Source organism: Lepidochelys olivacea (genome assembly GCF_965140295.1).
Source record: "Lepidochelys olivacea isolate rLepOli2 genome assembly, chromosome: 7".
Lineage (NCBI taxonomy): Eukaryota > Metazoa > Chordata > Testudines > Cheloniidae > Lepidochelys > Lepidochelys olivacea.
The window spans coordinates 122,400,273-122,427,943 of record NC_140417.1 but is presented as its reverse complement, the minus strand read 5'-3'; the positions used below and the strand labels follow the sequence as shown (position 1 = coordinate 122,427,943).

The 27,671-nt window shown below is 43.2% G+C and overlaps 1 protein-coding gene across 1 annotated transcript in view; it reads right to left on the bottom strand.

Annotated features, from left to right (window-relative positions):
- The window catches only part of ARL3 (ARF like GTPase 3), a 38,750-nt gene that overhangs the window by 8,174 nt on the left and 2,905 nt on the right, over window positions 1-27,671 (bottom strand). Inside the window, exons 2-5 of the mRNA XM_084633444.1 lie at window positions 16,307-16,450; window positions 14,788-14,904; window positions 6,573-6,623; window positions 5,273-5,458 (exon numbers count right to left, since the gene is read on the bottom strand). Coding sequence (XP_084489570.1) covers window positions 5,273-5,458; window positions 6,573-6,623; window positions 14,788-14,904; window positions 16,307-16,450 — 498 coding nt within the window. The remainder of the gene's footprint in view (window positions 1-5,272; window positions 5,459-6,572; window positions 6,624-14,787; window positions 14,905-16,306; window positions 16,451-27,671) is intronic.

Sequence of the window (27,671 nt, the reverse complement as noted above, 5' to 3'; positions counted from 1 at the left end):
CCAGGAACTTATCTAGTTCTTTTTTGAACCCTGCTATAGTTTTGGCCTCAGAACATCCCCTGGCAACGAGTTCCACAGGTTGACTGTGCATTGTGTGAGGAAATACTTCCTTATGTTTGTTTTAAACCTGATGCCTATTAATTTCATTGGGTGACCCCTGGTCCTTGTGTTACATGAAGGAGTAAATAACACTTCCTTATTCATGGTCTCCACACCATTCACAAATTATTAGACCTCTGTCATATCCCCCCATAGTCGTCTCTTTTCCAAGCTGAACAGTCCCAGTCCTTCTAATCTCTCCTCCTATGGAAGCTGTTCCATCCCCCTAATCATTTTTGTTGCCCTTCTCTGAATCTTTTCCATTTCTAATACAGCGGTGTGACTGCAGCCCATGTAGACATACCTTGAACTAGCTACTCCAGTAACAGCAGTGGGCAGCAGCATGGGCTAGTCACTGGAGTACAGAGTGCACACCCAGGGTCCTGGTGCATTGGTATGGCCTGTGCTGCCAGGGCTTCCCTGCTATTGTTATTGGAGCTAGCGAGATTGAAACTAGCTCGGCTATGCTGCAGACACCCCTCTGATTGCAGAGCAGGCATACAGTAAAGCACCACGCAATGTGCCATGACTGGCAGACTCTCTACTCAGGACAGACTGGACGTTGGAATAGTAGCTGGGGTAGCAGGCCAGAGGTGAGCTGTGTTGGCAGATTTGGAGAGGGTTGCTGCAGGCTGGGATTGGCTGACTGCACTCAACTTGTTTTAAACCCCATGCTATCAGCAATTTAGCTACAAGAGCAAAGTAATAAGACCTCAAATACAAGTGAACAAGTCCCTTCCGCCTCTTAGGAACCTTCTGATGTCTGCTCCCATGCGATAAACCAGGGATCAGACACAGTCACAAACTTCTGACCCCTAAACATGACCTTGGGGGCAATAAGGCTTAATTCCTTCAGGTAAACCTGGGTATGCCATAATCAGTTGGGTCAGGGGAGTTAAAAATTCGCTATCTTGGATGTTTTCAGCATACTCCTTATTTCAAATGTTACTTTTTTCTCTGTCCACACTGCTAATATCCTGCCCCGGTACCTAAGATTTCCAGGCTGCTGCTTCTATCATCCTGCTACAAGTGGCTACACATTTTTTGCCTAGATGTAAATTTCTTTTTAGACTCCTGTAATCTTGTATTCCTGACACAGTTCTGACAATTCCCTCTCTGCTCCCACATTAAACATTACTAAGCTCTCTGCTCCTAGCTTCGCTGTTCCTTATCCCCTGCAACCCCTGTCTCTGTCCACCGTGGTATAGCTACTGTTATCCAAATGGGTTTTTAATGCAATTTAAAGGTGTGTCTAACTTGGCTAAAATATGGTAAGTCCCTGTGCATACTGGCCTTAAAACAAACTCAGGGCCTATTAATGCAGCACATTATACTGTCAAAGGCCACTTCATAATACCTCTTGCCTGGGTGGATGGGCCAAACTGTGATATTAACATAGTACAATACTAGGGCTCAGCTGAAGAGGGATAGGCACAGGTGGTTCTAGGCCACCTTTCTACCTCCCATAATCCTGGGGCCAAACTGGCCCTGACACAGATTAGAGTAGTTTAAAGGCTGCTCTAACTTCCACAGACTTGTAATGGCATCAAGGGGCCACTACTGCTGTGAGGCTGAGCAGAGCATAATGCGTTCCAGCATTATGCCAATGGAAGATTCCCCACCCCCCGCCCGTTTAGGACAGCTTTAAGGACCCTCTGCACCATTCTGAGGAACTTGCCCTTAGCCTTTACAGGGCAGTAGCACAGTTTGGTCCCATCTCAGGGATATTATAAAATGGTCCCATGATGCAGCAAACTGTGCAATGCAGACTGGTCCAAAGGCATGAATCACGTCCAACAAACGTTCAGGATTCTTATTAAGCAGGCCCAACAGGCAGGTAGATAGCAAAATGAAACACATGTGGCTGCCCCTTCCCACCCCATCTCTGTTGTACAGGCACCGACTCCCCATCACCGGAGTCAGTGCCTGTACAAGGAGCCGCAGATTAACTTCTGAAGAGCCGCATGTGGCTGCGGAGCCCCAGGTTGGCCACCCCTGCCCCAGAGCGTCTAACTGCCAACAAATCACTGTTATGAGGCACTGCTTCCCCTGTCCCCTGTTGTCACCAGAACCAATTACCACCTCATACCATATACCATACACAGCCCACTTATTACACTGCTTCTGCTATTCTGCTACGCTGTCAATGGTATATAAACATGAGCTTTCACTTGCAAACCGGGTGAGTCTTTATGCCAGATTGTGAGGCAGAAACCAAATCACTACTGCAGAGAGACAATCCTTCTGCCTTTGCTAGCTCTGAATTACAGACAAAGTAAGGGTCTGCTTCAAATGCACTCAGAGCGTAATGGAAGTCTCTCTTCTTTGAACAATGCCATAGTCTCATGAACAAAATGAACGATGTGTCCACAGCTTCACTAAGGAGAGTGAGGAGGTAATGAAACTCTGTTCTTTGGAAGCGGAAACAAGCTGGTGCTATTGGCAGCCCAGTGGGTGACAGCTTGGTGCAGGGGGCTAACCTGTGGGGGTTCCCTCTAACCCAGTCACTTTTATTCATGGCTTTCCAAGGAAGCTGCTGTGACCGTTCTCAAGTCCCAAAAGGTTAATGTTAAAGGACAAGATGACAACGCAGATTCCCTTCTTAATTAACATTTTTATTAACGAACCTATTTCAAATAATAGTTAAATTCTCTAAATTTATATCATTCTATTAACCATAATCTAATCTCATTAACCTTGAAATCCCCAGTCTTAACTACCCAATTCTATACACCATGGCACTATCAACTAAACTAATTAAATGACCTTCAAACTGGTTCCCCTTTGGTTATTGTCATTATTTATCCTTGCTCATTGTTCTTCCTTGGGGCCCTCACCAAACCTTCCCTATGAACTCAGTTCCTGCACATACTCATTCCAGAGAAACCCCTCTTATCAAAATCCATTGGTACCGTCTCTCAGGTCTAACTGGATACTATGCTCCACTGCCAGCAATGGCAGCAGGCTTGTTCTCTTGCTTTCATTCTAAATACCGGATGCTTCTTGGCTTCCAGCATCTTCATTTATTTTTCTGTCACTAAAGTCAACATTATCTGAGAAGTTCTCAGAGTAGTGCACAGGGATCTAAACTCCCCATATGACAGCACGGTGCAGAGATACTGTAACACAAACCTCATGTGTTTGTCTTAATCCCAACCCCTCCCCACAGTTTGAGGGGGTGGCCTGCCTCTGTGGTTTCATGGGACACACCCAAAAGGCAGGATAAATGACTCCTCCCTAGTCTGAGCCAACCGAGATCTAAAATCCTTGCTCTAGTTGTGTTTCCAGAAATGTTTCCTGGCCAAAGCAAGAGCGTCTTGCTGTCTGGTTTGATGGTGTTTATGGCGCCATGGAGGTGAAGTGCTGTCTGCCTATCTAGATATCTATCTGAGGTACTTATGTGGCCTCCATCATTGCAACATTTGAGCACCTCATGATCTTTAATGGATTTCTCCTCACAACACCCGTCTGAGGCAGGGCAGTTATTCCCATTGTCCAGAGGGGAAACTGAGGCATGGGGATTTGCCAGTGTCACACAGGAAGTTTGGAGTGGAGCAGAAACTTTAATCTAGGTCTCCCAAGTCCTAGACAAGTGTCCTAAACATTGGACCATCCTTCCTCTCTGAGCTCGTTGGGAATGGGGATGGCTATTCACTCTACAGGCTCTAGGGCAGGTTATGACTTGCCCACCCTCCCACTGGATGATCATTTCTGTAATAAGCTGCCATCTTTTACAGTACCGGAAAATGGGGGTGACAAAGTGAGACATTATCTGGCTCACATCTAAATGCATTTCACTTAGGTTAGGGTGATGAACAAAATATTTAAGTCTGCAGATACTTAATGACTTGGCCTCTGCTATATGGACATAAGCACAGGAGTGGATTTTACTTCCACGTACTAGGTTGTATTAGACTTTACTAGATACACACAGGTGCACTGCACACATCTGAAGGCACAATGAGAAGAAGCAGACAATAGGAAAGCAGCCATGTAGGTCTAGAAAGACTTGGATCAGCTGGGGAGAGGAGCATTTTTCAGCTAATAGAGGTGAAGCTGATAATCCTCATTTTTCAGCATTTAATGCTTTCACACCCAATCATGTTTACAGCTGTTGAGCCAACACAGCTCCCTCCTGGAGAAATGAGTAGGAGCAACAAAGTGGGTGAGAGCCTGGGGCGGGCGGGTGAGTGGGGAGAGGGAGGAGGTGACATGGGGATGCATGTACACATTTGAAATATAAGCTTGTGTTCCTTTTTGCTTTATTTCTTCAAGAGTATTTTATGTTTGAATAATAGCCATTGTGGGGCAAAAATCCATTAGGAAACAGCAAGTCCAAGTCACCTACTGAGATAGTATAACATTATAATACCCTGTAACAGCACCACTTCAAAACAGAGATAGGGCTGAAATGTTTCACAAGCTTGGCTACAAATGCAGCGAAGTTTATATATTGGCTAAATAAATAAAAGCTCTTGGAAGGCTACTGTCTGGTATATTTAGGCCCACACTTTGGGTTCTGTAAAGACAGATTTTTTTTTTTAAATTCTAAGTAAAAGAGTTGAGTTGGAATGTAAACAGCCTCCCACAGTGTTTGCAACCCAAATATTCAAATATTATACTAATGCACGAAAGCGTGAAACCGACTAAACTCAAGTCCCATCTATGTTACAAAAAATTACCGTGTTGTACGACCTGGTATGCTATTACGTGGTAGCACCCAACAAAGTTAAAACCATGTTTCAGTCTTGATTCAGGGACGTGGCTCAGCCTAGTCTACAGAGTTTTAGCCACATCAGGTGCTACCATCATAAGTAGGTCCCACCATCGGGCAGCTCTTTTGTGCTCTAGGCTGGACCAAAGTGAAACTGACCAGCCTCTCTCCATTGTCTGAGCTGAAGCAAAACCCAGCATCAGTGGAAGTAAATTTGATTTTGAAAGTTTTATGCAGTAGTAATCTAAGGAGTTAACAGCACAGGTAAGACAACATGTTTCATGAAATGATTAACCTGACATCATCTCTTTAAAATAAATAAATGCCTTCCTAAAACTTGATTAAGATATTCTGCTTTCTGAGGAGCCCTTGTGATCACTGGCCTCCTTCATAACACCACACAGCCTCTCCTCATTCAGTAAGGTATGTTGGCACAACAAGCCCTCTCTATCACCTCACCTGCACACCTTCTCCTGTGAGGGCTGAACAAGACTGGATCTGCCAGATTCTATCACGGATCGTGTGTAGGTTCAGTCCCTCAGCAATCTCCGAAGCAGGGGCAGCCGTAAGTAAATCTTGCTTGTTAGCAAATATGAGCACAGGGACTCCGCTGAGCTTTTCTTCATCCAAGAGCTCGGCCAGCTCCTATATCATTTAAAAAGGGGGTTATGGGGGGGAGAGAAGCCTTTAACCACCAGAGGATGATCATGTCTCTAATTAGAGTTATATTTAGGGCAAATGTTGGAAGTGAGTGTTCCAGTGAAACCTGGATCCTATTACAAAAAAGCAAGAGAGTATACAATCATCTGTGCTCAGAGTTCAGAAGCAAGTTCTTTCAATTACAGGTTATGTGAGTCTTTAGCTTAGTTTGAAATTAACAGTTGTTTTAAAGGCTACAACTCTGCATTTTGCCAATCCCTGCTCTCTGGAAACCAACACAAAATACATCGAGTTATTGCCCTGACTCATCCTTGAAATCAGGTGGTTCTATCTCTAATATATTTGAACCTCTGCAATGATGCTAGTAACAAGCTTCGATTTTTGATCCAAGTTTTATGAACTGTAACTCGTAAAAGAGAATCTTGTTTCAGAAACAAAAATCTCCCTCCCACAAGGAAGCTGTGCTACCTACTGAAGGAATGCTGAAATCCAGGCTGGACGATAGGTTTTATTGGCCAGACTTTAGTTTCACTTGCATGACATGTTGCAGGGTATTTTGTAAAACATGTGCTTGTTGGGGAGTGGATGGCTCAAGAACCGCTACAGACTGTCCTTGTTTTGGGGGAGGAGGGAGAAGAGATCTTGTACTGCTGTGCAAGAATGAGTTGCATCATGGATCAGATTCTAGGCCAAAAAAGCAATTTACTTGCATTCTGAAAACCAGGATAAAACAGAATTGAGTTACAAAACTTTTTAAATGTTTCTGATCAGACCCAAGAAACGTTCAAGTCAATATTTACAAATTTAAGTGGAAATCATAAGAACATGATTCCTTATGATCTTGTTTTGGCAAGATTCAGAAGGACCTGAAAAGGTTTAGGCTTTAAACATTTGGTTCCATTTTTTTCTGGTAGAGGTGAACCAAGGGTAGCCCCTTCATCAAATTAATAGACAACTAATAATTTATGCTGATGCTGAAAGGAAAGCCCCACTTGAAATGCAAATTTCCACACACAAACAACAAGTATATTCCTAACTTCTGTATGGAAAGGGCATTAATGAACCTTACTTCAGAGAGAGTTGAACATAAGTTACTTACCTGACCAGTTTCTTCAAACCTCTTTCTATCTGCGCTGTCAATGACATAGATCTACAAAGGAAACAGGCGAAGGAGTTACTTTATTTGGAATACATTGAAGGATGTAGTAGCCTGTATAAAACTGAATTGAATCCAGTTCCCAATAGCAATCCTTATCATTTACACAGGCACAAACATTTATGTAAAGTGCTGTACAAACAGTAACTACCCCACCCCACACCCCAGAAGGTAGGCAACTATCCCTATTTTACAGATGGGGAGAAAAGGGTCGTGGACTGGTCAAGGTCAGAGAGGGGGTTGCTGGCAGGGCTGGGATCAGAACAAAGGAGTCTCCTGCCTCCCAGCTCTGTGCTCAGTACAGTAAATCAGGCTGCCTCCCAGTGGTAATGTGTCCACATAAACCACTACTGACTGTGTTGACAGCGAAGAAATGGACTGAATTGGTCATGGAGATTGAATTTCCTTCCAGGGCAGGGCTAAGACCATTGGACAGGGGGCAGCGTGAGAGGAGCTTGCACTTCTACTGATTATGCTCTGCCTGTTTGTTTTATGGAGATGTGGGTCAGTTCGGCATCTTTCACCAGCACTGAATTAGTTAGTTTCCTTCCTTGGCAGACTAAGAACTTGTTTTTGAACACTCTGGGGGTAAATGCAAGTGGCATAACCTGTGGAAGAGGTTTTAGCTCCACACAGTCTTTCAGGCTCCTTGAAGTTCTTGCTAGATATGCATTTAGTAAAGCCAGCTGCTCCCATCCCTCTGAACTATGCCCCTGTTCATCGCTAATGTGGTTGAAACAGTTCAGTTGTTTAAAACAATAGACAGGCCTAAATCAATGTGGAGCCTTAGTGTTTGCATATCATGTAACACAGGAAGGATTACACTGACCAAAATCAACCTTCCCCAAACAGTAGCTTGCTAAGGACAATTGAAAAGAAACTCCACAATGGTTCAGGTACTGGTAGATGTGTGTATGTGTGACATGAGAGTCGGGGTCCCCAGCTGACTGAGGGGCCTGGCAACGAAACATGGGGCCTTTCATTTCCAGGTCATTGATATGAATCCATCCCTGACCAGGAGTGACTGCAAGTTGCGGACTGCTGTTCAGTGGAATGAGTGTCAGTCTGGTTCTTAGGGGATCGGTGTCCATAATTCCCCCCATCACACCACAAATGGCCCCCTTGCTTGCAGTGTCAGACAGAGACTCCATGCTTCCAGGACAATGTGGACTGAATATCAGGGGAAAAAAATTCCTAACAGCAAAATTGATTAAACTGTAGAACAGTCTCCAAACATAAGAACATAAGAGCAGCCATACTAGGTCAGACCAAAGGTCCATCTAGCCCAGCATCCTGTCTTCTGGACGTGGCCAATGACAGGTGCCCCAGAGGGAATGAACAGAACAGGGAATCATCAAGTGATCCATCCCCTGTTGCCCATTCCCAGCTTCTGGCAAACAGAGGCTAGGGACACCACCCCTGCCCATCCTAGCTAATAGCCATTGATGGACCTATCCTCCATGAACTTATACAGTTCTTTTCTGAACCCTGTTATAGTCTTGACCTTCACAACCGCCTCTGGTAAAGAGTTCCACAGGTTGATGATGTGTTGTGTGAAGAAATACTTCCTTTTGTTGGTTTTAAACCTGCCGCCTATTAATTTCATTGGGTGACCCCTAGTTCTTGTGTTACAAAAAGGAGTAAATAACACTTCCTTGTTCACATTCTCCACACCAGTCATGATTTTATAGACCTCTATCATATCTTCTCTAAATCGTCTCTTTTCCAAGCTGAACAGTCCCAGTCTTATTAATCTCTCCTCATATGAAAGGTGTTCCAAACCCCTAATCATTTTTGTTTCCCTTTTCTGTACCTTTTCCAATTCCAATATATCTTTTTTGAGATGGGGCGACCACATCTGCAAGCAGTATTCAAGATGTAGGCGTATCAGGGATTTCTATAGGGGCAATATGATATTTTCTGTCTTATTATCTATTCCTTTCTTAATGATTCCCAACATTCTGTTTGTTCTTTTTGACTGGGAAAGGCTGGAGTTAGTAGGAACTTAATATGCTGTGAGGAAAACTCGTATGCTTGCCAGGGGAAGAGGTAACTGGTGACCTCATGCATTTTTTCCTCTACTTACTGTGGTTTCATGATCCTTACAAATCAGAGCTGATGCACACTGGTGGAGGACAGCATATGCATAGGAAGTTTACAATGCCGCTGCCCATACTATACTGGTCCATGCTCAGTAGACGAGCTGAGGGATCTGGTGTCATTTCAACATCTTTCCTAAGCACTAAATGAAACATTATAAACTATAGTAAATAACTATTTAAAATGTCATTAAGTGCTTTCCTCAGTGAGGATGCCATATCTTATCTACTGTTGGAAAACTTGTTAAAATTACAAAGAAGGAATATCAACAGCTGCCTCCTCTAGGGTGAAATGCTATCTGTTTAGCTACTGCGCACAGGAACACTACATAACTGTTTAGGACAGGAAGTGAGGACCACCATATCCAGCCAAAAGTGAGGTAGTTATGGGAGAGAACATAATTCTTCAAACTGAAATTTGGTTAGGGCACTGGGGCTGACACCTCTGCTCTTGAAGAAAGTGTCATGGGATGTGTAGTGAGGATGACTGGTCAGCTACTGAGCCTTACATCTCACCTGAAAGATGACCTCTCCAGTACCAGAGTCCCCAGCTCACACTGCTGGGGCATTAGTTCAGCGCTCACAAGGAGTGCCCCCTAACACTCACCAATCCTTTCTCTAGCAGCCACTGGCTTTTCTTTGGGGGGTCTCCTATCAGCGCTTAACTTGCAAGATCTAACTAGATTACAGTTTGCGGTGACAGGGCTGCAGGCAATCCTCCAGTGCACAGCACAACGCCAACCAGCGCAGTACATGTAAAGTGCCTACTTCCAAAGCAGAAAGCCACATGCAAAATCGCTGCAGGTGTGTGTCTGAATATGCAATCATCCAAACAGACCGCACCTTATTTGACTGGGTTAAGCTTCCAAATATCACAGGTGTGTAGAGCTGGAGTATCTCCCATTCACACACACCTGCACTGATTTGAATGTGCAATCACTTCATGGTTTTCAAACATTTTTGGAGGGTCCTCTCCCTTTGTGCAATGCAAATCTGAATGGAGCTGAGGAAGGAGTCTTGCGATTGCACCTTATCTTGGCCCCAGAGTTCCTGCATTGCAAAGCCCATCTGAACTGGTTACTGGGGGTAGCATGGGCTCGGTGGCACAACTCGAGTTTAAATTATCTTTGTAAATGCTGTACCAGCACGAACAGAGTGTGAGAAAAACATTCACCTGCATTTCATGTGCTTTCTAAAAAAACAATAGGCCAATATCAAGTCTGGTGGAAACGCGTCGCAATTTCCATGCAAACGGTGGTGGAAATGGGTCAGGAAGTGACTGCTACCAGCCGTTGTGCAACGCCTACCTTCCCGTCCACCAGTGCTGAAACCGGTCCTTTTCCTCACTGCCCATTTCCTTACTCCTTCTACAAAACAGGGTTTTCCTGTTGTATTGAGTAGGCTGGGGGAGAGAGGAGGGGTACTTTCCGCTCCTCCGGGCTTAGAATTACCCTTTATTTTCCCACCTCCCCTCCCTTGCAGTAAATGTAATGGGAATGTGGCGGTTTAATTGCTGCTACAAGCTTGGCAAGGAAGAACGGGGAGTCACATGGCCTGCAATATACCCATGGAGACGCATCTTCATATATCTTCAATATACCCATGGAGACAGATCTTCACCATGCACGGACTTCAAGTGTCTGCTGTAGCAGTCAAAGGCTCCCTGGCTGCTGCTTTGCAGTGCTGACTTCTGCCTACTTGTATAGTGCTTGCCCACCATACACAGCACCATAGATAATCCCTGACGGAGCAGTCGTGATTATTTTATGGCCGCCCTGTGTTTTGTGCCTTGATAGCCTACACAGAAGCTCGCTGACTAAGCTGGCTCTGCTGTATTTGAAAGCCCGTAATGGAGAAGGGACCTCCCCCTCTTCAGCCTTGTTAAGCCTTGGTCGCTCTCTCACAGCTCCCATAGAATCATAGAATATCAGGGTTGGAAGGGACCCCAGAAGGTCATCTAGTCCAACCCCCTGCTCGAAGCAGGACCAATTCCCAGTTAAATCATCCCAGCCAGGGCTTTGTCAAGCCTGACCTTAAAAACCTCTAAGGAAGGAGATTCTACCACCTCCCTAGGTAACGCATTCCAGTGTTTCACCACCCTCTTAGTGAAAAAGTTTTTCCTAATATCCAATCTAAACCTCCCCCACTGCAACTTGAGACCATTACTCCTCGTTCTGTCATCTGCTACCATTGAGAACAGTCTAGAGCCATCCTCTTTGGAACCCCCTTTCAGGTAGTTGAAAGCAGCTATCAAATCCCCCCTCATTCTTCTCTTCTGCAGGCTAAACAATCCCAGCTCCCTCAGCCTCTCCTCATAAGTCATGTGCTCCAGTCCCCTAATCATTTTTCTTACCCTCCGCTGGACTCTTTCCAATTTTTCCACATCCTTCTTGTAGTGTGGGGCCCAAAACTGGACACAGTACTCCAGATGAGGCCTCACCAATGTTGAATAGAGGGGAACGATCACGTCCCTCGATCTGCTCGCTATGCCCCTACTTATACATCCGAAAATGCCATTGGCCTTCTTGGCAACAAGGGCACACTGCTGACTCATATCCAGCTTCTCGTCCACTGTCACCCCTAGGTCCTTTTCCGCAGAACTGCTGCCTAGCCATTCGGTCCCTAGTCTGTAGCTGTGCATTGGGTTCTTCCGTCCTAAGTGCAGGACCCTGCACTTATCCTTATTGAACCTCATCAGATTTCTTTTGGCCCAATCCTCCAATTTGTCTAGGTCCTTCTGTATCCTATCCCTCCCCTCCAGCGTATCTACCACTCCTCCCAGTTTAGTATCATCCGCAAATTTGCTGAGAGAGCAATCCACACCATCCTCCAGATCATTTATGAAGATATTGAACAAAATCGGCCCCAGGACCGACCCTTGGGGCACTCCACTTGATACCGGCTGCCAACTAGACATGGAGCCATTGATCACTACCCATTGAGCCCGACAATCTAGCCAGCTTTCTACCCACCTTATAGTGCATTCATCCAGCCCATACTTCCTTAACTTGCTGACAAGAATACTGTGGGAGACCGTGTCAAAAGCTTTGCTAAAGTCAAGAAACAATACATCCACTGCTTTCCCTTCATCCACAGAACCAGTAATCTCATCATAAAAGGCGATTAGATTAGTCAGGCATGACCTTCCCTTGGTGAATCCATGCTGGCTGTTCCTGATCACTGTCCTCTCATGCAAGTGCTTCAGGATTGATTCTTTGAGGACCTGCTCCATGATTTTTCCAGGGACTGAGGTGAGGCTGACTGGCCTGTAGTTCCCAGGATCCTCCTTCTTCCCTTTTTTAAAGATTGGCACTACATTAGCCTTTTTCCAGTCATCCGGGACTTCCCCGGTTCGCCACGAGTTTTCAAAGATAATGGCCAATGGCTCTGCAATCACAGCCGCCAATTCCTTCAGCACTCTCGGATGCAACTCGTCCGGTCCCATGGACTTGTGCACGTCCAGCTTTTCTAAATAGTCCCTAACCACCTCTATCTCCACAGAGGGCTGGCCATCTCTTCCCCATTTTGTGATGCCCAGTGCAGCAGTCTGGGAGCTGACCTTGTTAGTGAAAACAGAGGCAAAAAAAGCATTGAGTACATTAGCTTTTTCCACATCCTCTGTCACTAGGTTGCCTCCCTCATTCAGTAAGGGGCCCACACTTTCCTTGGCTTTCTTCTTGTTGCCAACATACCTGAAGAAACCCTTCTTGTTACTCTTGACATCTCTGGCTAGCTGCAGCTGCAGGTGCGATTTGGCCCTCCTGATATCATTCCTACATGCCCGAGCAATATTTTTATACTCTTCCCTGGTCATATGTCCAACCTTCCACTTCTTGTAAGCTTCTTTTTTATGTTTAAGATCCGCTAGGATTTCACCATTAAGCCAAGCTGGTCGCCTGCCATATTTACTATTCTTTCGACTCATCGGGATGGTTTGTCCCTGTAACCTCAACAGGGATTCCTTGAAATACAGCCAGCTCTCCTGGACTCCTTTCCCCTTCAAGTTAGTCCCCCAGGGGATCCTGGCCATCCGTTCCCTGAGGGAGTCGAAGCCTGCTTTCCTGAAGTCCAGGGTCCGTATCCTGCTGCTTACCTTTCTTCCCTGCGTCAGGATCCTGAACTCAACCAACTCATGGTCACTGCCTCCCAGATTCCCATCCACTTTTGCTTCCCCCACTAATTCTACCCAGCCTTGTAAGGTCTCACCCTTGTGCTAGATGTCTTTTTATGTTCACCTTGGCCCCCTCTCTGTAGGCCCATACTCTACCCCTGTTACAGTGATGCTGAGTAGCCCAGCTATTTGGTATTTGTTGTGTATTTTATTGTGCAGCGCCTTGGTGAAAGGCAGCATGTTTAGTGATTAGAGCATGGCACACTGCAGGAGATTAAGAGCCAGTTCTTGGCTCTGATATTGACTTTTAATTATTATTTTGTACTGAGGTAGCACCACTCCTAAGAGCCGCAGTCATTGACCAAGACCTCACTGTGCTAGCTGCTGTGTGAACATATAAGAAGATCGATTGTAAACTCTTTGGGACTAAGTAATGTAAGACTTTCTACGTGTTCACAGTCAGGTCACAGTCCACCTGTGCCTCAGTTTCCCCCATCTGTAAAACAATGTGATAGCAACAACTTACTGTTCAGATGAGCTTAGCTGGTTGGGAGTGTGGGTTAGAGCTTGGGCCCTGCTTTAACTCAGGCTGGAACTCACCCACTTTGCAAATGAGGATGCAGGCTAAGTCACTCAAGTGCTGACAGCTCTCCAGTGCCTTTCCACAAATCCCCAGGCCAGAGGACAGACAAGTTCTCTCGCAATTGATGCAACCAATTGGGAAAGAATCCTAGGGCGTCTCAACACAAAACCATGGGACTCACTCCCAGGCACACACAGATGAATGCAGAAACAATGAGGACGCAGTAACGCAGTTCGAGCTCTGCAGTGCGGATGCTCACACCCAGGCAAGGCTAACCCAGGTGCTCATACCTGGGTGCCAATCACCTGGAAAACTGTGTGGTGTAGATATAGCCTCAGCGATCTAAGCATTGGGTTTGGATTTCCTAAACTTAGTGGCAACACAGGTTCTGTTGTTGGCTGAGACAATTCAGCTTTTAAATCTTCCATGGGGGTTAACTTGAGTGACATACAGCTGGGCCGTGTCTGTCAGATGTACCTCAAGATCAAAGGCCCTTGCTGATCTGTACAGATTCTTCAGAATGTAGCTCACGAAAGCTTATGCTCTAATAAATTGGTTCATCTCTAAGGTGCCACAAGTCCTCCTGTTTTTTTTACAGAATCTGTAGAACTTTTGGTAAGAGTGGGGGATTTGCCCAATATCCCTGGCCAATATTCCTCCTCTTCCCCCACTGTGCAGGCTTGTGGGTGCCAGCTGGCTGCCACCCTGCCCTTAGAAGTGGCTGCATTTTGTATGTATTCTGTACAGTGCTCTAAGACACAATGTGTTGCATCCTGTAACTGTAAAGGCCCTACATTATAAATTAAGCATTTAGTTAAGGTTTTCACGTTCAGAGTTTTACAAACATTAACCTTCAAATAGGTATGGAAGGATAGTCTTGTAATTAAAGATAGCATTATCTTTCTGCCTCTCTTCCACAGACTTTCCTGGCTGGCCTCGGGCAAGTCATTTAACTGTTATGTGCCTCAGTTTCCCCATCTGTAAAAGGAGGATAATACTGAACCTACCTCACTATTTGTAGCTTAATTCATTAGTACCCGTAAAATGCCTTAAGATTCTCCAATGTACACTGCTACAGATGTACAAAGTATCATGTTAACATTATGCCATTAATACCAGAGAGACTTGTAATTGAGCATGTATAGGAGTGATCAGCACAATGTGCTGGAAAAGTCAAAAATAAATGTGAAATGTTTCTGCCAATTCCCCCATTTTTCACCATGTGTCCAGTCTTGCCAATGGGTTCGGAATGATTAATGTTATGCCAACAATGGCGTTACTCAGAATTAGGGTGTTTAGCACTGCCTGTCTTTCTGCCTGGAAAGCCACTGCATTAACAAGCACTCAGCTGTGGCCAATACTTACAAGAACATCAGTGTTTTCAAAGTAGTTCCTCCAGTACGGCCTGATCTTCCTCTGTCCACCAATGTCCCACACGTTCAGCTTAAAACCTTGAGACTGTACACTTTTAATGTTAAAGCCCTGTAATGAGCATAAGTAAAACCACACACTGAATCTCAGGATCATATTCATGAGAGCGTATCATTAGCAGCTTATATATCACATTGCTGAAAAGCATGGCAAGATAGGGCCGTGTTGCTGTTCAGATGGATCAGCTGCGGGAGAGGTGAAGAGGAAAGAGAACAGCAGCCTTATGCATGTCAGCTTGCATATGTTCCTGGATCAAGGGCTGACACTGTCATGGCTACAGAGACATATGTTGCTGTTAATGTCTTTGGAGTGCTCAGAAGGGTGGATACAACAAGAGGTGAGAGAGAGATGCCGATAAGGGAAAAAACAGAGGGCACTGTCAGAAGCAGGCTTAAGCCTGTGAAAACTGAGTACACAGTACAGTCTAACCCAAAGCCAGAGGACTAAGCTTCATTCGACACAACACTAGTGCTCAGCTTAAAAGAACAGCTGCATATCTGAAGGGTCTGTTTCATCAACTAAAGCTCCAACTGAAAGGGTGTTCAACTGGAAAAACAGGATGTGCTGTGGCCTGGCAACGTGCTGCCACATGACCCAGGGGATCAGAGCTTGGAATCTGAGCGTGGGCTTTTGCTCTGGGATGTCGGGGGCTGGGAATGCTGCGAGGCAGGGCACTCTGCTTCTAGGGGAGCTGGGGAGAAGAGCACCTTGCGTAGCTCTCTAGCAGCCTCCTCTGGTCAAGTCAGGAGTGGTGCTGATGGCATTTTGGACTGGAGGGACACAATTGCCCCAATGGGGAGCCTTGAAGCGGGGGAGTAAAAACCAACAGCTAGGGATGACATGATCTGTGGGATTCTGGGAATGCCCAGGGGGAAAGCGGCAAGGAGCATAGAGAGAAACGTACAAGTTGTTCTTTGTTTGTTAAAACAAATCTGATTTCTGTTACACCCGGGTAAATCCCAAGTAATTCCACTGCACTCTATGGAGCTAGTCCAGATACACACCAACATGCCTGAGGTCAGAATCTGGCTCAAAGGGTGCAAAACTTATGCTCTCCAGCTATACACGCATTTGGGGCTGGCTCCCTTTCTGCAGTTGAAAACACACCAATATAATGATAATATCCATAGAATCATAGAATATCAGGGTTGGAAGGGACCTCAGGAGGGACCAATCCCCAACTAAATCATCCCAGCCAGGGCTTTGTCAAGCCTTACCTTAAAAATATCTAAGGAAGGAGATTCCACCACCTCCCTAGGTGTTTCACCACCCTCCTACTGAAAAAGTTTTTCCTAATATCCAACCTAAACCTCCCCCACTGTTCTAATTTAGTTTTGTGTGCAGTCTTTAGCATTTCATAGGCATAGCTTGTACCTGAAATATGGTTAACATGGCATGTGGGATGGAAACAGAACACACAGCAGCCTGCAGGCCCAGGAAGAGCCTTTCTTACCTGTGTCGGTGTGATGTGGCTGATGTCTTCAGATGCCAGCTGTTTCAGGAGCGTGGTCTTGCCTGCATTATCCAGTCCCAGGAGGAGGATTCTCACCTCCTGGTCTGGTGCACTCTTCAGTTTGCGCAGAATTGACAGTAAACCCTGCAGCAGCCAGGAAATCCGAGATGTTATTTCCCATGCTGAAACTTTTTCCCCTTCCACAGCCTTGCCCTCCTCCCTCTGCTTCATGGTACATGGCAGCAGATCCCACCACCAGCGCAAACAGGATCTGAGGACTTGCCCCACCCTTTCATTCTTGCATTTCTCCACTTCTGTTCTCTCAGTGCCTCACTCCCACATGCAGCATCACCTTGGGTCTAGAAGCACACAACTGCCACTAATATCACTCAGCATGCCAGCTGATGGGGGCCATTCAAAGGGCTGTGTTGTCCAACTCAACTCCTGTAGCCTATTCAGTATTCACTGTGCCAGAGAGCATATCCCAAGGATGAGGTACATTAATGAGCTGCAGTCAAGCCACCAGGTGATCTGTATTATTTTTACCACCAACAAAACCCCATTAATCTAAATCTCCCTCTTTCTAGGTTACTATGTGCTCTGTCATGACTCCCTTACCCAGTAACACCCCTGATTATCCAAAACCCCATTTACTAGTCCTCTAAAACATGCTGGGCAAATGAAATGTTCAGGTTTCTGAGGATGTAGCAGCTAACAAAAGTATCTCAGATCACTGTGCCTCATGGCTAAGAAAACTTCAAACATTAGCCAGGCTCAGCCCCTCGAGCTGACAGTATCATTCGGGATTAGGAAACGGAATCGGCACGTCGGTTTATTTACAATGCAAACCACTAGAAAAATAACAGAGCTCGTGGGATCCAAGTTACCCAGGAAAGAATTTTCCGTAGTATCTGGCTGGTGAATCTTGCCCATATGCTCAGAGTTTAGCTGATCGCCATTTTTGGGGTCAGGAAGGAATTTTCCTCCAGGGCAGATTGAAGAGGCCCTGGAGGTTTTTCGCCTTCCTTTGTAGCATGGGGCCCAGGTCACTTGCTGGAGGATTCTCTGCTCCTTGAAGTCTTTAAACCAAGATTTGAGAACTTCAATAGTTAAGACATAGGTGAGAGGTTTTTCGCAGGAGTGGGTGGGTGAAATTCTGTGGTCTGCGTTGTGCTGGAGGTCAGACTAGATGATCATAATGGTCCCTTCTGACCTTAGTATCTATGAATCTATGAACACAACATAAACCTTTGCTGGTGCCAATGATCAGACACCTGCACTGCTATGAAATAACGGTCAGCAGAAGAGCATTCTAGGTGCTGGCATATAACTGAGGACCACCACTTACCCTGCTTTGATTCAGAACCCTTCTGACAAGCACAGACACACAATAGAGAGGCAGTGCAGCAAGTAGATGGGGCAACAAATGGTGAGTCAAGAGCTCTGCCACTGATTTGCTAGGTGACCTCAGGCAAGTCACTTAATCACTCAGTGCCTCTCTGTCCCCTCCCAAACCCTTTCTTCGTCTTGCCTGTTTAGAATGTAAGCTCTTCCAGGCAGGGACTAGCTCTTACCATGTGTTTGTATGGCACCTATCACAACAGAGCCCCAGTGGGAATCTTGCTATCACACCTAATTAGAATCATCCTCCTCTCTGGAATGTGTCTGTGAAGGAAAATCCTCTTCATCCGTTTTGGGTCATCTCGTTTTCAGTGCAGTCTCTTACTGGTCAGGTGTTCCCATAAAAAAAACTACCATAAGAGGCATTGATTGGCAGCCATGTGTGCTCTGTGCTGAGACCAATAGGACCTGGAGCCAGGAACTCACACTTCAAATCCCAGCTCAGACCCAGAGGCCCTCCAGGCACATCACTGAACCTTAGTTTTGGAAATGGGGGTAATGATATTTTCCAATCTCATGATGATGGTATGAGGATGAATTAGTTATAGGTTGTAAAGTGCTCTGTAGATGGGAAGAGTTCCAAGTTCTAAATATTTTTGTTGAGGCCATGGAGACTGCTCCTGAAGATGGCTCCCTCTAGATCAGGGTTGAGACACATTGGCTAAGGGCAATGGGAAACTTGTCCTGGTATTGTCTCTGCACTACCATCCTATGCTGTGGATACAAGACTTCAGGATCCAGTGAAATCAGCTATCACCACTTTTCTTTAGAAAGCAGGCTTTTAATGTAGCATCCTATTCCAGTGCAGGTGTATTGGCTCCTAGCTGCCTCAGCTTCCACCTCTTTTAAAACACCACCTCTGAGCACTTACAATACTCTGCTCTGCACAAGGATGGTATTAATAAGCTCCAAAGGAAGATCTCACTACACAGATCATCCCAGCTAAGCTTCTGATAACACTGGAAAACCAAAGTTATATATGACCCCACCTCTGACCACCTGTACTATCGGCATTAATTGAATATCAATCAACTAAACTATCTGACACAACTAATAAATGAACATACACCATCCCTTGTACAGGGGAAGTTTTTGAGGAGTTATTTAAAAGAATGTTTTTGTAGGATGCAAGTAGAAAGTTAACAAATGTCAGTCCCAACTCGATGCTTTTAAGAAGTGATAGCATAATGCAAAGGTTAAGCCATCTAGCTCTCAAGTCTGGAAATGCAATAGTAAGATTGAAATCTCACCCTTAATGCTACCTTTTTGTGCCTTAATACTGTCTGTGCCTATCATACGTTGTCAGTTAATAAAACTGGAAAATGTATACTATCTAAGGTACTATATGTTGTTAAATATATATATGATGGTAGCACCCAGATAGGACTGCTTTGTATTAGGTGCTGCCTAATACATAAAGGTAGACACACTCTGACCCCAAAGAATTTACAATCTAAGATGAGTAATGGCAAAGGATGGGGTAGGAGGTCAATCAAGTACATAGGCTTTCAGAATTATTCATCAACACGCTGACAACTTAAAAAATACAAGTTTAACCACACAACTAGTAACAAAGGCTAAGGCGCAAAATGAGCTACACCTAGCAAGGGATATAAAAGGCAATAAGAATATGTTCTTTAAATACATTAGGAGCAAAATAACGATGGAGGAAAGCGTAGGTCCTCTACTTAGCAGAGAGGGAGAGCTAATAACTGACGACATCAAAAAGACAAGGGTGTTTAATGTCTGTTTTGCTTCAGTCTTTACTGAAAAGGTTAGTGGTGACCAGATACTCAACACAATTAATATTAAGAACAAGGGGAAGGAATGGACGCCAAAATAGGGAAAGAACAGGTTAAAGAATATTTAGATAATTTAGATGTATTCAAGTTAGCAGGGCCTCATGAAATTCAACCTAGGACACTTAAGGAATTAGCTGAAACAATCTTGGAACCGTTAGAAATTATCTTCAAGAACTCACACAGGACGGGTGAGGTCCCAAAGGACTGAAGAGGGGCAAACACAGGACTTCTCTTTAAAAAGGGCAGGTGATGAGGTTTACAAACCGCACACTGGAGAGCAAGGGTTGGCCTTGCAGGAGACATGCCAACTCCTGCCTGACCACTTAGCAGCACTGTGGGTGGTGGTGGTGGTGCATCTTTTATCGGGGAACAAAGAGGGCAGGGAATTATAGATCAGTCAGACTAACTTCAATATCTGGAAAGATACTGGAACAAATTATTAAACAATTAATTTGAAAGCATCTAGAAGATAATAGGGTTATAAGGCATAGCCAGCATGGATTTGTCATGAACAAATCAACCTGATTTCCTTCTGTGACAGAGTTACTGGCCTACCAACAAATACAAAATGGTAGGGTGACATCACTGTGTGTGTTGGCCTGACAGCGGGACCTATGAGATGTACACCTAACCTGAGTATTACATGGAGCAGACTGGGGGACTGACAACCGTCTTTATTGATCAAAGTTTTCCCTTTTTATTCAGCCAAAAATGTGTAAAAACTAGTCAGTTAAGTATCTAAATGTTGCCTGGCTGAAAGACCCATCAACTGCTGAACAATTCTCAACACAGCTAACTCTTCCAACAATTAGTGATGACTTATCTGCTGAAAGGTTGTCCCTGCATGATACAATCTATAATGCTGTTGTGAGCTGCGATAGATATACAAAATGCTATCATGCAGACTGGTTCGATGATGATGATGATCCTGAAATATTGAATCTTCTCGATGCCAAGTGGCAAGTGCATGACATGCTCTTAGCTGACCCGTCCACTGAAGGCAAGATAAGAAGTTATGGGTTTAATCTGCAGCAAGGGACACTTAGGTTGGATATTAGGAAAAACTTTCTAACTATAAAGGCAGTTAAGCTTTGGAATAGGCTTCCAAGGGATGTTGTGGAATCCCCATCATTGGAGGTTTCTAGGAACAGGTCAGACAAACACCTGTCAGGGATGGTTTATAACCTATCCTGAAAAATGATCCCTCACTCTCACAGACCTTGGGAGACAGACCAGTCTTCGCTTACAGACAGCCCCCCAACCTGAAGCAAATACTCACCAGCAACCACACACCACACAACAAAAACACTAATCCAGGAACCTATCCTTGCAACAAAGCCCGATGCCAACTCTGTCCATATATTTATTCAAGTGACACATAATCACATTAGCCACAACATCAGGGGCTCGTTCACCTGCACATCTACCAATGTGATATATGCCATCATGTGCCAGCAATGCCCCTCTGCCATGTACACTGAATAAATGGACACAAATCTGACATCAGGAATCATAACATTCAAAAACTGGTAGGAGAACACTTCAACCTCTCTGGCCACTCAAGAACAGATTTAAGGGTGGCAATTTTGCAACAGAAAAGTTTCAAAAACAGACTCCAAAGAGAAACTGCTGAGCTTGAATTAATATGCAAACTAGATCCCATTAACCTGGGTTTGAATAGGGACGGGGAGTGGCTGGGTCATTACACATATTGAATCTATTATCCTAAGTTAAGTATCCTCACACCTTCTTGTCAACTGTCTAAATGGGCCATCTTGATGATCACTACAAAAGTTTTTATCGCCTGCTGATAATAGCTCATCTTAACTAAATAGCCTCTTACAGTTTGTATGGCATCTTCACCTTCTCTGTGTGTATATATCTTCTTACTATCTATTCCATTCTATGCATCCGATGAAGTGGGCTGTAGCCCACAAAAGCTTCTGCTCTAATAAATTTGTTAATCTCTAAGGTGTCACAAGTCCTCCTGTTCTTTTTCAGAGTAGCAGTTGTGTTAGTTTGTATCTGCAAAAAGAAAAGGAGTACTTGCGGCACCTTAGAGACTAACCAATTTATTTGAACATAAGCTTTCGTGTGCTGCAGCTCACTTCATCCGATGCATAAAATGGAACATATAGTAAGAAGATATATATATACATACAGAGAAGTTGTTAGTCTCGAAGGTGCCACAAGTACTCCTTTTCTTTTTGCTTGCTAAGAGTAAAGCAATAAATTCCCAGAGCAGGTCAAGATTGGGAATCTTTTTAACTTTAAATGCAACTACAAGAAACCAAATGCAAAAGAATAAGCTACAAAGCATCACTTATCTACCACTAAATACTTCTCAGGGGAGGAATGAAAAACAAATGTTAATAGATCCTCTCCTATTGCTGAATGATGAACTTCCAAACTAACACAACAGCCTACAAGAAATAAGATCAGCGTCGTTCCATATTCTATTCAAGTGACACTTCTTGTTGTGTGGCTGATCGCAGGATTATCTAGGTTAGCCAAGAGAGAAGGGGTTATTTATAGAAATAAAAGTATTCTCTGAGGTATAAAGTAAGCTGATTTAGAAGGCTAGAAGAAAAGCAAACCAATATATAGATGTGGACTCTGCTTAGCAGCTCTGTTTGTATACAGATTATAGAGCTCATGTGTGCAGTTAAAATGCAGTCCAATTTAAATCAAGACACAAACTCTAGTTTGGGCTAGCAGTCATTCAAAAATGTTACTGTTCTAAAGTTACATCTATGTATTCTGATTCTAGTAAATAGATATTTAATATCCGGGAGAAGCATCACTCAGTAAAATCTGTGGGAATGTTTAAAAATTCAGCCTTATAAATACCTAAATACTAGGGCTGTCAATTAATCACAGTTACCTCATGCAATTAACTCAAAAAAATTAATAGCAATTAAAAAAATTGAGATTAATCGCAGTTTTAATTGCACTGTTAAACAATAGAATACCAACTGAAATTTACTAAATATTTTTGATGTTTATCTATATTTTCATATATATTGTATTCTGTATTGTAATTGAAATCAAAGTATATTATTTTTATTACAAATATTTGCACTATAAACAAAAGAAATAGCATTTTTCAGTTCACCTCATACAAGTACTGTAGTACAATCTCTTTGTTGTGAAAGTGCAATTTACAAATATTGATTTTTGTTGTTGTTACATAACTGCACTCAAAAACAAAACTATGTAAAACTTCAGAGCCTACAAATCCACTCAGCCCTACTTCTTGTTCAGCCAATTGCTAAGACAAACAAATTAGTTTACATTTACAGGAGATAATGCTACCCTCTTCTTATTTACAATATCACTAGAAAGTGAGAACAGGCATTTGCACAGCACTTTTGTAGCCGGCACAGCAAGGTACTTACGTGCCAGATATGCTAAACATTAGTATGCCCCTTCATGCTTCGGCCACCATTCCAGACGACATGCTTCCATGCTGATGATGCACGTTAAAAAAACAATGCGTTAATTAAATTTGTGACTGAACTCCTAGGGAGAGAACTGTATGTCCCCTGCTCTGTTTTAACCACATTCTGCGATATATTTTATGTTATAGCAGTCTCGGATGATGACCCAGCACATGTTGTTCGTTTTCACTTTCACTGCAGATTTCACAAAACGCAAAGAAAGTATCAATGTGAGATTTCTAAAGATAGCCACAGCACTTGACCCAACGTTTAAGAATCTGTACTGCCTTCCAAAATCTGAGAGGGACAAGGTGTGGAGCATGCTTTCAGAAGTCTTAAAAGAGCAACACTCCAATGCAGAATCTACAGAACCCAAACCACCAAAAAAGGAAATCAACCTTCTGCTGGTGGCATCTGACTCAGATGATGAAAATGAACATGCGTCGGTCCACACTGCTCTGGACTGTTATCGAGAAGAACCTGTCATCAGCATGGACACATGTCCCTTGGAATGGTGGCAGAAGCATGAAGGGACATATGAATCTTTAGCGCATCAGGCACATAAATATCTTGCGACGCTGGCTACAACAGTGCCATGAGAATGCCTGTTTTCGCTGTCAGGTGACACTGTAAACAAGAAATGGGCAGCATTATCTCCTGCAAATGTAAACAAACTTGTTTGTCTGAGCGATTGGCTGAACAAGAAGTAGGACTGAGAGGACTTGCAGGCGCTAAAATTTTACATTGTTTTATTTTTGAATGCAGTTTTTTGGTACATAATTCTACATTTGTAAGTTCAACTTTCATGATAAAGAGATTGCATTATAGTATTTGTATTAGGTGAATTTAAAAATACTGCTTCTTTTCTTTTCTTACAGTGAAAATACTTGTAATCAAAAATAAATATAAAGTGAGCACTGTACACTTTGTATCTGTGTTGTAATTGAAATTGATATATTTGAAAATGTAGAAAACATCCAAAAATATTTAAAGAAATGGTATTCTATTATTAACAGTGCGATTAATCATGATAAAATTTTTTGTTTCCGCGATTAATCAATCACTTGAGAGCCCTACTAAATACATAAGCTAAAAAGGTGTTAAGTGCTCCTTGATGGTTTAGCAGACTAGAAAAAGTAAGAATTAATTTACTTGCTGCATAACTCCAGCATGTGGCACGTGCAACCTGTACTACGCACATGCTGATGGACAGGTTTTTACTTGCAAACAAAATATTTGAATTAACTTTTGAATGGGAAAACCATAAACGTGGGCAGTAAACAGCAGTGTTATGGAGACTGCTGTGGTGATATGGATGTTCCAGCAGGCAAGGCAAGGATACTAAAAAAAGCAATCTGTTGGTTGGATTAGTGGCAGGGCAGCTGTGTACTGGCAGTTTAAGGGATGAGATGGGTGATGTGGTGGGTTCCCAGGTTCAGTAGCAGAACAAGTCTTCAGCTGAGGCTTAAGCACATTGTCCAGCTGAAGAGCTGCACTGGCAACTTGTCAGGAGCATGAGGGCTACATGTAATCTGCATAAAACTGAACAGATTGCAGCATTTTTAATATGGAGGGGGAAAACTGTGGAGGCCACTGTGTGACAGGGTGTATAGTCTTGCCAGGCTACACCTTTTAGATGAGGATAGCCATACTGGGCAACTCCAGAAGTGGTGGCATGTATGAAGCAAATAATCTGTTTTAGTCTTTGACTGAGTTGAACGAGAGACCAAAGTATCCTTCCTTTGTACAGAGAGGCACAGGACCTCCTCCAACAAGAGACTGACACCTGAGAGCACCACTAAGATACCTACATTTTCTGGAAGGTGGGTGGAGATACTAAAAAAGCAAAACACAAAACCACTGGATAATTACCAAGAAATTATATAAAATTTAATACTGGGTTCTACACTGTTGGGTGGCAAATACAGAGATATACAGCATTCAAAAAAAGGAAATTGGATATGAAAGAAAATTATCGTCTCATTAGCATCCTTCTGAGAATACAAATATGTGGTTTTATGAAAATATATAATTTCTAGGTTGAAAACACTCACTGAACTATCCAAAGTTTTTTTGTTATAGCTACGTGCGCTAAACTTTTCTTAATACATGTATATAAAAATACAATGACATTTACAGTCCTAAGGTTTGGCAGGTTTATTCAGCTTTAAATCCAAGCTATGTGGATTTCTAGAACTAGTTGGTGCATGCAACCACATCCTGTGCCATAGAAGCTCTTGAGAGGAAGAGTCACATTTATAGGCCAAATTAGAAGTTGATTTAGGGGGAACTGAGCATTGAAATTATCTGTTTCAGAGTAACAGCCGTGTTAGTCTGTATTCGCAAAAAGAAAAGGAGTACTTGTGGCACCTTAGAGACTAACCAATTTATTTGAGCATGAGCTTTCGTGAGCTACAGCTCACTTCATCGGATGCATATTGTGGAAACTGCAGAAGACATTATATACACACAGAGACTATGAAACAATGCCTCCTCCCACCCCACTGTCCTGCTGGTAATAATAAGATAAGCTATTATCTTATTAAGTACTCCTTTTTAAGTACTTATTAAGTACTGCTTTTCTTTTTGCGAAATTATCTGTGTAAATATCATATCAGAGTTGACAATATAAAGGATGTAATGGAGAGAACTATTTCACTTTATGCTATGGTCTAGAAATAAGGTGATGTAGGGCCTGTCAGTAACTGCGGGGTGGAGTTGTATCCCGATTAGGGAGAAGAAGCAAATATTTTCTGTTTTGTTGTATTAGCCACAAAGCTCAGATGATTAGAATATCAGTGCCCTCAGTGACCAGCAAATGTTTCCTTAGTAAGCGTGGCATTTAACAAAAGATCAAATAAAATTCTACTGAACTACAATGCTGCTATAAAGATCATTCTCCTAGCCCACTGCTTGACCATGTCACCCCACCCTTTGCCTCCCCCTTCTCTATCACATCAAACATAAGCTACTTGTCTTCACTTTTAAGGCCCTTCATGGCCTAACCCCATCCTACCTATCCTCTCTTATTCTCTATCAAGATGCTGACTCCTGCCTCTGATTGGACCATGGTGCAAGCCTCCATTACCCATTTGTTAAATCTGAAACAAGTGCCTTTCTGCTTTCTCTCACACTGCTAGTCAGGCTTAGGAAGAGTTCCTGGTAAACATCTGCAGAGCTACCTCATTATCCTCCTTCAAAACCCTCCTTTTCCATTATGCCTACAAAAAAACTGCCTATCACACTAACTAATATTGTCTCATTGTTTCCTTGTACTCTCCCACTGGTCTGTCTGTATGCGCCTGTTATCTCTTGTTTTACACTTAGATTGTAAGCTCCTGGGGAAGGAACTCTCTTTTTGTTCTGTGTTTGTACAGTGCCTAGCACAGTGGGGTTCTGGTCCAAGACTGGGGTTCCTACACACTACAGTAAAGAGTAATAACAACAACTCTAAAAGCATTCCGTAAGACAGAGGATGCCTATTTGAGGAAGATTAGTGAAGGTTTCACTGTATTTATATAGGATTTGGTAGAGTGGGATCAAACAAACAGTCTATCGAGTCTAATATGCCTTCAGCAGTGGCTAGTAGCTGATGTTTCATTCCTAGTCCATTGTGCAATTCTGTACACAGTGTGTGAGGGTGGGGAATCCTTCCTTACTGCAGCTAATTAGCTGATGCCCTGAAGCATGATGTTTGATTAACTTTCTCTTAGCCTGCCTAACTAGAGATGCTACATAAAAGCCTTTTTCAAAACAACCAAAGAGCCTTAATCTATTTAGCACAGCTTATTCAATACTTCTAACACAGTCAAAACAAAATCAATTACTTGCTGCGCAAATTCCAGACTATGGTGTCATTCAATTCATACATTTTTTTCTGCATTAAAGTTTACCTTTTGCTGGAGTCAAATCACCTAGAAAGTTTTCCCTGCTCAAACCCACTGACACAGTTTTCTATCAAAAGAGGTCATACAAAGTTTTCTATTTTGGGCCACTGGGAGATATCTGAATGGGTCCTTCTGTGCATGCCTTTGCATAATTGAAATCAAACTCTTTTGCTTCCTTTAAATTTGTTAGCAATATGTCACATGCAGATTTCCTTAGGAAAAGGGTTTCAGAGTAGCAGCCGTGTTAGTCTGTATTCGCAAAAAGAAAAGGAGGACTAGTAGCACCTTAGAGACTAACCACACAAAATTTCTATCTATGGGTGTCAATGATGACAATGCCTGCATGCTTTTCTTCCTTCTGTTGGTTTTGGTATTTGAAACTTGTGTCTAGCTTTTGGAACACGTTTGTACATATTTCAGTATACCTGTCTTTGATAACTACCTGCTGTATATGAGTCAATGTTAAGACGTACTCTTTTAAAAAAACCCTATGATGTAATGTAATTTTACTGTGCAGATAAAAGCACCAACAAACTATTAGACCATATGCAAACATTTCTAAAAGGAGTCACTTTCCAAGTCTTATCTCAGAAAGTTCTCAATTTCTGGAACAAATTCTAGGTATCAAGGATACTACTGACAATAAATGGATTGTGGTTTTGTTTGAAAGAATAGATCACAATCAGTCTTAAGTGCCTGACTCCACTTTTAACTATGCAGAAACTACCCTGTCTCCATATAATAATTTTGAGCAAGTCACCTAACCTCTCCATGAGTCAGTTTCCCAATCTGCAAAATGGGATAATACTTGAACATCATGATAGAGCATGAATAA